The sequence below is a fragment of the Sinohyriopsis cumingii genome, chromosome 7, assembly GCF_028554795.1.
Source record: "Sinohyriopsis cumingii isolate HCF-2022 chromosome 7, ASM2855479v2, whole genome shotgun sequence".
Taxonomy (NCBI): Eukaryota; Metazoa; Mollusca; class Bivalvia; order Unionida; family Unionidae; genus Sinohyriopsis; species Sinohyriopsis cumingii.
Window position 1 is genome coordinate 85,852,133 of NC_142967.1, and position 15,564 is coordinate 85,867,696.

The 15,564-nt window shown below is 34.6% G+C and overlaps 1 protein-coding gene across 2 annotated transcripts in view; it reads right to left on the bottom strand.

The window, feature by feature from the left end:
• LOC149795663 (WD repeat-containing protein 11-like) overlaps positions 1–15,564 on the bottom strand; it is a 208,123-nt gene that overhangs the window by 23,559 nt on the left and 169,000 nt on the right. For both annotated transcript variants that reach the window (XM_089964120.1, XM_089964121.1), the window contains exons 25-27: positions 12,643–12,809; positions 12,190–12,284; positions 10,988–11,085 (exon numbers count right to left, since the gene is read on the bottom strand). In XM_089964120.1, coding sequence (XP_089820246.1) covers positions 10,988–11,085; positions 12,190–12,284; positions 12,643–12,809 — 360 coding nt within the window. The remainder of the gene's footprint in view (positions 1–10,987; positions 11,086–12,189; positions 12,285–12,642; positions 12,810–15,564) is intronic.

Genomic DNA, 15,564 nt, shown 5'->3' on the forward strand with positions numbered 1-15,564 from the left:
TCATCATGTATTATTGTTACACCATTTAAAAGTTCAAATTGTGGATAACGTTCAAATTCTGTCAGAGAAATTATCTTTCAAAATCAGAATGAGATCTTCATTCAAGACATGTGAAGACATTGTACTGTTTGATTGTGTGTATTGAGGCCATTTACATTGATGGGTCCGAACGGTTAATTATGAGATTTTGATGGGATGATTATTTGAGTAACATATATGCCTGTAAGGCATTCAGTAATTGTGATGAACATAGTTTTATAGCACTTAATGAGAGGAAGGAGTTATACAGCACTTAATGAGAGGACGGAGATAAATAGTACTTAATGAGAGGACACAGTTATATAGTACTTAATGACAGGACGGAGTTATATAGTACTTAATGAGAGGACGGAGTTATATAGTACTTAATGAGAGGACGGAGATAAATAGTACTTAATGAGAGGACGGAGTTATATAGTACTTAATGAGAGGACGGAGTTAAATAGTACTTAATGAAAGGACGGAGTTATATAGTACTTAATGACAGGACGGAGTTATATAGTACTTAATGAGAGGACGGAGTTATATAGTACTTAATGAGAGGACGGAGTTATATAGTACTTAATGAGAGGACGGAGTTATATAGTACTTAACGAGAGGACGGAGTTATATAGTACTTAATGAGAGGACGGAGTTATATAGCACTTAAGGAGAGGACGGAGTTATATAGTACTTAATAAGAGGACTGAGTTATATAGCACTTTATGAGAGGACTGACTTATATAGTACTTAATGAGAGGACGGAGTTAAATAGTACTTAATGAGAGGACGGAGTTATATAGTACTTAATGAGAGGACGGGGTTATATAGTATTTAATGAGAGGACGGAGTTATATAGTACTTAATGAGAGGACGGAGTTATATAGCACTTAATGAGAGGACGGAGTTAAATAGTACTTAATGAGAGGACGGAGTTATATAGGACTTAATGAGAGGACGGAGTTATATAGTACTTAACGAGAGGACGGAGTTATATAGTACTTAATGAGAGGACGGAGTTATATAGTACTTAATGAGAGGACGGAGTTATATAGTACTTAACGAGAGGACGGAGTTATATATTATTTAATGAGAGGACGGATTATATAGTACTTAATGAGAGGACGGAGTTACATAGCACTTAATGAGAGGATGGAGTTATATAGTACTTAATGAGAGGACTGAGTTATATAGTACTTAACGAGAGGACTGAGTTATATAGTACTTAACGAGAGGAATGAGTTATATAGTACTTAACGAGAGGACGGAGTTATATAGTACTTAACGAGAGGACGGAGTTATATAGTACATAACGAGAGGACTGAGTTATATAGTACTTAATGAGAGGACGGAGTTATATAATACTTAATGAGAGGACGGAGTTATATAGTACATAACGAGAGGACGGAGTTATATAGTAGTTAATGAGAGGACAGAGTTATATAGTACTTAATGAGAGGACGGAGTTAAATAATACTTAATGAGAGGACGGAGTTATATAGTACTTAAAGAGAGGACTGAGTTATATAGTACTTAACGAGAGGATGGAGTTACATAGTACTTAACGAGAGGACTGAGTTATATAGTACTTAATGAGAGGACGGAGTTATATAGTACTTAACGAGAGGACGGAGTTATATAGTACTTAACGAGAGGACGGAGTTATATAGTACTTAACGAGAGGACTGAGTTATATAGTACTTAATGAGAGGACGGAGTTATATAGTACTTAACGAGAGGACGGAGTTATATAGTACTTAACGAGAGGACTGAGTTATATATTATTTAATGAGAGGACGGAGTTATATTGTACTTAACGAGAGGACTGAGTTATATAGTACTTAACGAGAGGACTGAGTTATATAGTACTTAACGAGAGGACTGAGTTATATATTATTTAATGAGAGGACGGAGGTATATAGTACTTAATGAGAGGACTGAGTTATATAGCACTTAATGAGAGGACGGAGTTATATAACACTTAATGAGAGGACGGAGTTAAATAGTACTTAATGAGAGGACGGAGTTATATAGTACTTAATGAGAGGACGGCGTTAAATAGTACTTAATGAGAGGACGGAGTTATATAGTACTTAATGAGAGGACTGAGTTATATAGTATTTAATGAGAGGATGGAGTTATATATTATTTAATGACAGGATGGAGTTATATAGCACTTAATGAGAGGACGGAGTTAAATAGTACTTAATGAGAGGACTGAGTTATATAGTACTTAACGAGAGAACTGAGTTATATAGTATTTAATGAGAGGATGGAGTTATATAGTACTTAATGAGAGGATGGAGTTATATAGCACTTAATGAGAGGACGGATTTATATAGCACTTAATGAGAGGACAGAGTTATATAGTACTTAACGAGAGGACTGAGTTATATAGTATTTAATGAGAGGATGGAGTTATATATTATTTAATGAGAGGACGGAGTTAAATAGTACTTAATGAGAGGACAGAGTTATATAGTACTTAACGAGAGGACTGAGTTATATAGTATTTAATGAGAGAATGGAGTTATATAGTACTTAATGAGAGGACGGAGTTATATAGCACTTAATGAGAGGACGGATTTATGTAGCACTTAATGAGAGGACGGAGTTATATAGTACTTAATGAGAGGACGGAGTTATATAGTACTTAATGAGAGGACGGAGTTATATAGTACTTAACGAGAGGACTGAGTTATATATTATTTAATGAGAGGACGGAGTTATATAGCACTCAATGAGAGGACGGAGTTAAATAGTACTTAATGAGAGGACAGAGTTATGTAGTACTTAACGAGAGGACTGAGTTATATAGTATTTAATGAGAGGATGGAGTTATATAGTACTTAATGAGAGGACGGAGTTATATAGCACTTAATGAGAGGACGGATTTATATAGCACTTAATGAGAGGACGGAGTTATATAGTACTTAATGAGAGGACGGAGTTATATAGTACTTAATGAGAGGACGGAGTTATATAGTACTTAACGAGAGGACTGAGTTATATATTATTTAATGAGAGGACGGAGTTATATAGTATTTAATGAGAGGATGGAGTTATATATTATTTAATGAGAGGACGGAGTTATATAGCACTTAATGAGAGGACGGAGTTAAATAGTACTTAATGAGAGGACTGAGTTATATAGTACTTAACGAGAGGACTGAGTTATATAGTATTTAATGAGAGGATGGAATTATATATTATTTAATGAGAGGACGGAGTTATGTAGCACTTAATGAGAGGACGCATTTATATAGCACTTAATGAGAGGACGGAGTTATATAGTACTTAATGAGAGGACGGAGTTATATAGTACTTAACGAGAGGACTGAGTTATATATTATTTAATGAGAGGACGGAGCTAAATAGTACTTAATGAGAGGACGGAGTTATATAGCACTTAATGAGAGGACGGAGTTAAATAGCACTTAACGAGAGGACTGAGTTATATAGTACTAAACGAGAGGACTCAGCTATATAGTATTTAATGAGAGCATGGAGTTATATATTATTTAATGAGAGGACGGAGTTATATAGCACTTAATGAGAGGACGGATTTATATAGCACTTAATGAGAGGACGGAGTTATATAGTACTTAACGAGAGGACTGAGTTATATATTATTTAATGAGAGGACGGAGTTATATTGTACTTAACGAGAGGACTGAGTTATACATTATTTCATGAGAGGACGGAGGTATATAGTACTTAATGAGAGGACGGAGTTATATAGCACTTAATGAGAGGACGGAGTTAAATAGTACTTAATGAGAGGACGGAGTTATATAGTACTTAATGAGAGGACGGCGTTAAATAGTACTTAATGAGAGGACGGAGTTATATAGTACTTAATGAGAGGACTGAGTTATATAGTATTTAATGAGAGGATGGAGTTATATATTATTTAATGACAGGACGGAGTTATATAGCACTTAATGAGAGGACGGAGTTAAATAGTACTTAAGGAGAGGACTGAGTTATATAGTACTTAACGAGAGGACTGAGTTATATAGTATTTAATGAGAGAATGGAGTTATATAGTACTTAATGAGAGGACGGAGTTATATAGCACTTAATGAGAGGACGGATTTATATAGCACTTAATGAGAGGACGGTGTTATATAGTACTTAATGAGAGGACGGAGTTATATAGTACTTAACAAGAGGACTGAGTTATATATTATTTAATGAGAGGACGGAGTTATATAGTACTTAACGACAGGACGGAGTTATATAGCACTTAATGAGAGGACGGAGTTATATAGCACTTAATGAGAGGACGGTGTTATATAGTACTTAATGAGAGGACTGAGTTATACATTATTTAATGAGAGGACGGAGGTATATAGTACTTAATGAGAGGACGGAGTTATATAGCACTTAATGAGAGGACGGAGTTAAATAGTACTTAATGAGAGGGCGGAGTTATATAGTACTTAATGAGAGGACGGCGTTAAATAGTACTTAATGAGAGGACGGAGTTATATAGTACTTAATGAGAGGATGGAGTTATATATTATTTAATGACAGGACGGAGTTATATAGCACTTAATGAGAGGACGGAGTTAAATAGTACTTAATAAGAGGACTGAGTTACATAGTATTTAATGAGAGGATGGAGTTATATATTATTTAATGACAGGACGGAGTTATATAGCACTTAATGAGAGGACTGAGTTATATAGTACTTAACGAGAGGACTGAGTTATATAGTATTTAATGAGAGGATGGAGTTATATAGTACTTAATGAGAGGACGGAGTTATATAGCACTTAATGAGAGGACGGATTTATATAGCACTTAATGAGAGGACGGTGTTATATAGTACTTAATGAGAGGACGGAGTTATATAGTACTTAACAAGAGGACTGAGTTATATATTATTTAATGAGAGGACGGAGTTAAAGAGTACTTAATGAGAGGACGGAGTTATATAGCACTTAATGAGAGGACGGAGTTAAATAGTACTTAACGAGAGGACTGAGTTATATAGTACTAAACGAGAGGACTCAGTTATATAGTATTTAATGAGAGCATGGAGTTATATATTATTTAATGAGAGGACGGAGTTATATAGCACTTAATGAGAGGACGGATTTATATAGCACTTAATGAGAGGACGGAGCTATATAGTACTTAACGAGAGGACTGAGTTATATATTATTTAATGAGAGGACGGAGTTATATTGTACTTAACGAGAGGACTGAGTTATATAGCACTTAACGAGAGGACTGAGTTATACATTATTTCATGAGAGGACGGAGGTATATAGTACTTAATGAGAGGACGGAGTTATGTAGCACTTAATGAGAGGACGGAGTTAAATAGTACTTAATGAGAAGGCGGAGTTATATAGTACTTAATGAGAGGACGGCGTTAAATAGTACTTAATGAGAGGACGGAGTTATATAGTACTTAATGAGAGGATCGAGGTATATATTATTTAATGACAGGACTGAGTTATATAGCACTTAATGAGAGGACGGAGTTAAATAGTACTTAATAAGAGGACTGAGTTATATAGTATTTAATGAGAGGATGGAGTTATATATTATTTAATGACAGGACGGAGTTATATAGCACTTAATGAAAGGACTGAGTTATATAGTACTTAACGAGAGGACTGAGTTATATAGTATTTAATGAGAGGATGGAGTTATATAGTACTTAATGAGAGGACGGAGTTATATAGCACTTAATGAGAGGACGGATTTATATAGCACTTAATGAGAGGACGGTGTTATATAGTACTTAATGAGAGGACGGAGTTATAGAGTACTTAACAAGAGGACTGAGTTATATATTATTTAATGAGAGGACGGAGTTATATAGTACTTAACGAGAGGACGGAGTTATATAGCACTTAATGAGAGGACGGAGTTATATAGCACTTAATGAGAGGACGGTGTTATATAGTACTTAATGAGAGGACGGAGTTATATAGTACTTAACGAGAGGACTGAGTTATATATTATTTAATGAGAGGACGGAGTTATATAGCACTTAATGAGAGGACGGAGTTAAATAGTACTTAATGAGAGGACTGAGTTATATAGTACTTAACGAGAGGACTGAGTTATATAGTATTTAATGAGAGGATGGAGTTATATAGTACTTAATGAGAGGACGGAGTTATATAGCACTTAATGAGAGGACGGAGTTAAATAGTACTTAACGAGAGGACTGAGTTATATAGTATTTAATGAGAGGACTCAGTTATATAGTATTTAATGAGAGGACTCAGTTATATAGTATTTAATGAGAGGATGGAGTTATATATTATTTAGTGAGAGGACGGAGTTATATAGCACTTAATGAGAGGACGGAGTTATGTAGCACTTAATGAGAGGACGGAGTTATATAGTACTTAATGAGAGGACGGAGTTATATAGTACTTAATGAGAGGACGGAGTTATATAGTAATTAACGAGAGGACTGAGTTATATATTATTTAATGAGAGGACGGAGTTATATAGCACTTAATGAGAGGACGGAGTTAAATAGTACTTAATGAGAGGACAGAGTTATATAGTACTTAACGAGAGGACTGAGTTATATAGTATTTAATGAGAGGATGGAGTTATATAGTACTTAATGAGAGGACGGAGTTATATAGCACTTAATGAGAGGACGGATTTATATAGCACTTAATGAGAGGACGGAGTTATATAGTACTTAATGAGAGGACGGAGTTATATAGCACTTAATGAGAGGACGGAGTTATATAGTACTTAACGAGAGGACTGAGTTATATATTATTTAATGAGAGGACGGAGTTATATAGTACTGAATGAGAGGACGGAGTTATATAGTACTGAATGAGAGGACGGAGTTATATAGTACTTAATGAGAGGATGGAGTTAAATAGTACTGAATGAGAGGACGGAGTTATATAGTACTTAATGAGAGGACTGAGTTATATAGTATTTAATGAGAGGATGGAGTTATATATTATTTAATGAGAGGACGGAGTTATATAGCACTTAATGAGAGGACGGAGTTAAATAGTACTTAATGAGAGGACTGAGTTATATAGTACTTAACGAGAGGACTGAGTTATATAGTATTTAATGAGAGGATGGAATTATATATTATTTAATGAGAGGACGGAGTTATGTAGCACTTAATGAGAGGACGGTTTTATATAGCACTTAATGAGAGGACGGAGTTATATAGTACTTAATGAGAGGACGGAGTTATATAGTACTTAACGAGAGGACTGAGTTATATATTATTTAATGAGAGGACGGAGTTAAATAGTACTTAATGAGAGGACGGAGTTATATAGCACTTAATGAGAGGACGGAGTTAAATAGTACTTATCGAGAGGACTGAGTTATATAGTACTAAACGAGAGGACTCAGTTATATAGTATTTAATGAGAGCATGGAGTTATATATTATTTAATGAGAGGACGGAGTTATATAGCACTTAATGAGAGGACGGATTTATATAGCACTTAATGAGAGGACGGAGTTATATAGTACTTAACGAGAGGACTGAGTTATATATTATTTAATGAGAGGACGGAGTTATATTGTACTTAACGAGAGGACTGAGTTATATAGTACTTAACGAGAGGACTGAGTTATACATTTTTTCATGAGAGGACGGAGGTATATAGTACTTAATGAGAGGACGGAGTTATATAGCACTTAATGAGAGGACGGAGTTAAATAGTACTTAATGAGAGGACGGAGTTATATAGTACTTAATGAGAGGACGGCGTTAAATAGTACTTAATGAGAGGACGGAGTGATATAGTACTTAATGAGAGGACTGAGTTATATAGTATTTAATGAGAGGATGGAGTTATATATTATTTAATGACAGGACGGAGTTATATAGCACTTAATGAGAGGACGGAGTTAAATAGTACTTAATGAGAGGACTGAGTTATATAGTACTTAACGAGAGGACTGAGTTATATAGTATTTAATGAAAGGATGGAGTTATATAGTACTTAATGAGAGGACGGAGTTATATAGCACTTAATGAGAGGACGGATTTATATGGCACTTAATGAGAGGACGGTGTTATATAGTACTTAATGAGAGGACGGAGTTATATAGTACTTAACAAGAGGACTGAGTTATATATTATTTAATGAGAGGACGGAGTTATATAGTACTTAACGAGAGGACGGAGTTATATAGCACTTAATGAGAGGACGGAGTTATATAGCACTTAATGAGAGGACGGTGTTATATAGTACTTAATGAGAGGACTGAGTTATACATTATTTAATGAGAGGACGGAGGTATATAGTACTTAATGAGAGGACGGAGTTATATAGCACTTAATGAGAGGACGGAGTTAAATAGTACTTAATGAGGGGACGGAGTTATATAGTACTTAATGAGAGGACGGCGTTAAATAGTACTTAATGAGAGGACGGAGTTATATAGTACTTAATGAGAGGACTGAGTTATATAGTATTTAATGAGAGGATGGAGTTATATATTATTTAATGACAGGACGGAGTTATATAGCACTTAATGAGAGGACGGAGTTAAATAGTACTTAATAAGAGGACTGAGTTATATAGTATTTAATGAGAGGATGGAGTTATATAGTACTTAATGAGAGGACGGAGTTATATAGCACTTAATGAGAGGACGGATTTATATAGCACTTATTGAGAGGACGGTGTTATATAGTACTTAATGAGAGGACGGAGTTATATAGTACTTAACAAGACGACTGAGTTATATATTATTTAATGAGAGGACGGAGTTATATAGTACTTAACGAGAGGACGGAGTTATATAGCACTTAATGAGAGGACGGAGTTATATAGCACTTAATGAGAGGACGGTGTTATATAGTACTTAATGAGAGGACGGAGTTATATAGTACTTAACGAGAGGACTGAGTTATATATTATTTAATGAGAAGATGGAGTTATATAGTACTTAATGAGAGGACGGAGTTATATAGCACTTAATGAGAGGACGGAGTTAAATAGTACTTAACGAGAGGCCTGAGTTATATAGTATTTAATGAGAGGACTCAGTTATATAGTATTTAATGAGAGGACTCAGTTATATAGTATTTAATGAGAGGATGGAGTTATATATTATTTAATGAGAGGACGGAGTTATATAGCACTTAATGAGAGGACGGAGTTATATAGTACTTAATGAGAGGACGGAGTTATATAGTACTTAACGAGAGGACTGAGTTATATAGTATTTAATGAGAGATGGAGTTATATATTATTTAATGAGAGGACGGAGTTTATATAGAACTTAATAAGAGGACGGAGTTATATAGCACTTAATGAGAGGACGGAGTTATATAGTACTTTATGAGAGGACGGAGATGAAAACACGTAGTAGAGCCTAATCCGATTGCCTACTTAGCCATTTTAAATTGACAGACAATGAAATATGTCCAAAGAAATTTGGTCAAAGTGATAAAAAGTACTTTCCAAAGGTATGTTTCTCTTGAATGTAGGTAAACGGGAAAATGAAGTAAGTCAAACTCAAAATACATTCCGTTTTATTGTTAAGTTTGGTTAAGAGGTTGATTGACAAAGTGCGGCATTGTAACATAAGCTGATATCCCATTCAAATTAATCATTCTACTAATAATAATTGTTAACTGAAGCCCTAAAAAGTACAGCAGAAATCTTCCAACAGATGATTTGAATTAACTTTGTACGGCTGCTCTTAACAAGGTTACATGCCCAATATTAGCAAATGTCTTTACATTGTACAAACTTTTGGGATCATAATTTCATATTTAGTTCATCATAAACACTCTATTTGTACATAAATTAGATTTGCTAGGCACATATTTGGTTGTAAGCACCTGAAATATTCCAGAATGAATTCGCTTATTTATGACACTATATTTTAGTTTAGTACTTTGATAGACATCGTAGCATCAGATGACATCACACTTTAACGAACCATTCTCCTTAGTAGTTGTTAACTGACACTCTTACACAATACATTTTTTAACAGATCATTTGAATTTGGTTTGCACAGTTGATCCTAATATGTAAATGATTCATGCCCCACGTATGCTGAGACCATTCTTATTGACATGTTTTGGCGATATATATGCCCCATGTATACCAATGTCCATTCTTATTGACATGTTTTGGCAGGATCTGATTATGTGGGATCTGTTCATACCTATATTTGATTATGTAGGATCTGTTCATACCTATAGTTGATTATATAAGATCTGTTCATACCTATAATTGATTATATAGGATTTGTTCATACCTATAGTTGATTATGTAGGATCTGTTCATACCTATAGTTGATTATGTAGGATCTGTTCATACCTATAGTTGATTGTGTAGGATATGTTCGTACCTATAGCTGATTATACAGGATCCATTCGGATCTACAGTTGATTATGTAGGATCTGTGTGTACCTATAGTTGATTATACAGGATCCATTTGGACCTACAGTTGATTATGTAGGATCTGTTCGTACCTATATTTGATTATATAGGATCTGTTCGTACCTATAGTTGATTATGTAGGATCTGTTCGTACCTATATTTGATTATATAGGATTTGTTCGTACCTATAGTTGATTATGTTGGATCTGTTCGTACCTATATCTGATTATATAGGACCTGTTCGTATCTATAGTTGATGATGTGGATCTGTTCGTACCTAAAGTTGATTAACTAAGATCTGTTCGTACCTATAGTTGATTATGTAGGATCTGTTCGTACGTTAAATTGATTATACAGAATCTGTTCGTACCTATAGTTGATTATATGGGATCTGTTTGTACCTGGCTGATTACTTGACAATAAGTCTGGAACACATTATTTGTCAGTGCTCGATAGGGTGGACACCTATATATATTTGAACAGGAGTATTGCACCTTGCCTCAAAAGTCACCGTGAGCTATCTTTCTGCAACACCCATTGACAAAATGTGTCACAAACCCAAGCCACCACTTATTTTAAATTAACAAAATAATTACCTTTGCAAGCCATACGGATCTATACCAGTGTCCGTAGCTCTGTAGATATTTGCAAGCATCAAGACGTTTGTCAATAAGACATAGAAGTTGAATTCCATCTAAAAGGTAAATAAAAATTGATATTTTACTTTTAAACATGAATTCCAGTTTGGCATGTGCTTTGCCTTAAAAATATCAAATAACAAGAAGAATGATACTAAGCAAAGCATGCGTAAACTAAAAGAAATAAAAAAGAAAAACACAGCTAATGTCTTTGCAATATCTACATGCTGTTTCATTGTTTGGAGTGGAAAGTATGACTACCTTCAGCATGCCTTTCATTGTTTCTAGTGGAATATATGATTTTCTTCTACATGCCTTTTCATTGTTTCCAGTGAAAAAATAAATGATTATCTTTTGCATGCCTTTTCATTGTTTCGAGTAAAACGTACGCATTAATTGACTTTACTAATTAGCCTATTCATGACACTAAACATAATAGGCTAATACGGCGACTCTTTCACAAATCCTATGAGAATTAGCGCAAAAATACATGAGAAAAATTTATTATCGACCAACTCATCGGAATCCTCAGCATATGTATAATTTTATTGCTTTGCAGTTTTAAAGTTTAGAAGTGCTGCTTTTAGAAAGAATTTATCGATTTTTAAGGAAGCGCCGGAAGTCGAGCTCATATCGTAACCAGTATCCTCTGCATGCTGGTGCAACTGAAAAATATATTTTTTCTTCTTCTGTTTTCTATTTCAGGTTTCTCACAATTTACTCCATATGAGTATTTAAGGACAGAACGCACAATTCTTAGAATAAAGTCAAAAAGGCAGACAAATTTAAATTTTCCAGACACAAATTCCTGACTTGAAGTATAATTTTTATCTTTATTTTATATATCACATAAGACAGAAACATTTCATTTGCTCAGTGGAAGAATGCGCATATACTATTTTCAAAAACAATGTTGTAGTTGTGGTCCCATTGTCATCATCCTCCATTATATGGAGAAACGCCCAATCAACATGCGCGATGTGTCAGTTAGTACACACTTTAGTATAGCAGCACTCACGTTTTTAGACGTTGTCTTGCTACTATTATACATAATTATCTGCCTTAACACTTAAACAAAGTATATCAAATTATTCATGAAATAAAATTAACTCTAAACAAATCCCAAAAATTACAAATAATTATTTCAGTATATTACTTACCATCGAGTTGTCCATTGCTCATGAGATGTGTTGCTGCCATTTTGATGGTTGTTATAGACTCATTAGATGACTTGTCACTTGAGATCAGACAAGCTCTAAAATATAGGTATTTAAAATTTAAGGTCACAAAATGCATTGACTTAAACTCGGGTCAATATTTTACCTGTGTTCTAATCTGTTTTCATATAGGAAGTTATTATGTTTGAACAACAATGTTTTTTAAGCTCTGCGATCGTAAGTAGACATGCTAGAGTGATGTTCATTTGTATGGTGTTGAAATGTTGGCTAAACTATAACAAAAATTGTCTGTCCCCATAAATATTTATAGCATATGCCCACAATTCAATATAATTCTGAATGCAATCTTAGAGCGGTTTTTATCATTTTGTAAATGCATAGTATACCCAATAAACGGTTGTGATAAAAATGAAATGACATTTTTATTGCGCTTACGTTAGGTAGTCCGTCAGAAAAGTGTCATTATTGATATCGTTTTCCACCAGTAGTTGTAGGGCCAGCTGTAACTTGCGAAGCATAACAGCTCTTCTAACACACTGTTCTTTATGAACTTTGCCTTGTCGTTTTTCAGAAAGAATTTTTAGCCTTTTTCTCTCCTCTGCCTGAAGAAAGTATAGTGAATAAGAGTATTAAAAACTGCTGATTTCATCATTTTGTATACATACATGGATAAGTACATACGTATGTACGTACATATATGAATGCATGGATACGTAAGTACATACACATACATACATAACAATTCAATTCCGAATGACACAGAAGTTTTAATGTTCCTGTACACAAAAGATATGACGTTTGACGCAGTTGAAAAGGATGCACTTAAGTAAAGTGATGATACGTTATTTGGAGAGTTACTAGGGCTACTCTTCGCTGAGATCCTTGACTTGGTACCTAAATTGCTCACCCATGCGACAGAGAAATCTAGCTGTTTTGCTAACCTTACTTTTCTTATCTAAGTCTAGTCATCTCAGACAAGTCATCTTAGTCAAGGTGTCTCAGTCAAGTCGTCTCAGTCAAGGTGTCTCAGTCAAGTCATCTCAGTCAAGGTGTTCACGCGCTCAGAAAAAGATTTAAAAAGAAACCCTTGTTGTATTCTGCTGTGCCTGACGTAGTTGTTCTAAAATCAAACAAGAACAATAACAAATATATAATAAAAACATAGTAACTTAAGCTCAATCCATCTTTGAGAACGCACCATGCAAAAACATTTCAAGAGAGACAAAGACACACACGCATACGATGTCGAACGTTTTTTGGTATTATATTAGTTCGTTCAACACAGCATGGTCAATTTTATCCTATATGCAGGTCTAGGTCAATACATTTTCAGGTTAGCGTCATTAAATGTAGCTAAAGCTACCCAACTAGTTTTAAATACTTCGTGTGAAACAAATTATGTACTGTTAGCTACATTTAATGGCGCTGACCTGAACATTGACTGTGTTACAGATAGCGTATAATTCTAAATGCTGTGTGAAATGAACTATAACAGAAAAACACTGATCCATGCACAGACTATAGACCTATACACTTCATAGCCTTCCCACTCTCTTAACAACTACAGAAAACGTTGTAACAGCCATAAAAGTGTTATATAAAACATGCTTTATTCTAATTTTGTTAAGCATCACCATTGTGCCCCGGTTGAATCGAAAATATACCTCACTATTTAATGACAAATAATGCACTTACTAGCCAGAAGGAATCATTTATTCGTCAACACATTAATCCATATGCAAATTTCACTGTAGCACTTGCCATATTTCCAGGACAGAAAAATAAATGTTCAAAGAATCAGTGAACTTTAAAGTTTAGCACATGGTTATCCGCTGAAGTCCGTTTTTTGAGGGTCTATTATACGCGGGGGTAATTTTACAATCAATATTAAGGACAACACAAGTATGTCACACACAGTGGAGAGACAAATAATGTAACCCTGCGACTGGGATTTCCTTGTCTCGGTCCAAACCTCAAACATAGATTCTACATATCTTAGTCTAGTTGTCTCAGGCAGGTTGTCTCAGTTATGCTGTCCACGCGCATGGAACCACTTTTTAAAAAGAAAATACCCTTCTTGTATATTGTTGTGCCTGAGAGAGTTGTTCTAAAATCAAAGAACAAAAACATATATATAACACAAAAATCCATGTAGCAACTTTCTCTCCAGCTTTGAGAACACACAATATAAAACATTTTGAGGGAGAAAGACACACAAGTACACGAAGTCGAACTATTTGAAATTATGCTAGAAACTATACTTCGTCCCACACACCATGGTGAGCTGTATCCTATCTTTCGGCTTAACTCAATACATTTTCAGGTTAGCGCTATTAAATTAACTCATTAGTTTTAAATACTTCGTGCCAGACGAATAAGATACTGTTAGCTACATTTAATGACGCTGACCTGAAAATTTACTGAGCTAAAAGTAAGATAAAATTCACGATGCTGTGTGGAACGGACCATGACAGAAAACGCTCTTCCAGACACACAGACTACTATACACATCACTGACCATAAAAATGAAAATTCCAAACCCTCTCAAGAGAAACCGCAAAGACGGCAACAACTAGAAATGTGTTATATTAAACCTGCTTTCTTCAAACTTTGTCAATCACCACCAAACAGCGCCAGTTAAATCAAACATTGTAAACAAATGAAACTTTTTTGCACGTACAAATCAAAGTGGTTCATTCGATAGTCCACACGATATTACACAAGAAGACTTCCACGTAACGTATCATTGCACAAGTAAGAGAAACACTTGGTATATCTCTACGAACGAATAGATTAATTTCAAAGAATATTATGAATTAAAAATCTCCTCCGTCACTGTATAGTTATAGCAAAAGTCATGTATGTGCATATTCTCATTTTAAATTAATATTAATTGTTCTTTTAAAATTTAACACTAATTTTCTTCAACCAAAGTCTATTCAATCCTGATTATTGAATACTCTGCACCTTAACTGTCATCATGAAACTTCCAGGCGATAATTATCGATCCGTATTGTCTTTGGTGGCAGTGTACTAAACTTGGGTGAAGAAAAGAGCACGTCGGGTGGAATAGTCACAATACAGGGTAGTACGAACTTGTTTATCAATATAACTAGCTTTCGTTGTGACATCACTTTGACTTTCAATCCGGATTGTACAGGATCACATCTGTAACAATGTCTGCATACTTTAACATTGATTTTGCCTTATGCACATCTCGGGTCGTCTAAATAACGACCTTCCCAAGGAATGTGGATGTATGAGAATCCAAATGAAGTGAATGCATGCCATTTAAAGGTATGTAGAATCAAATTCTAAAAAATGACACCCATTACTGAAATAGTTGGTGTTGAATGC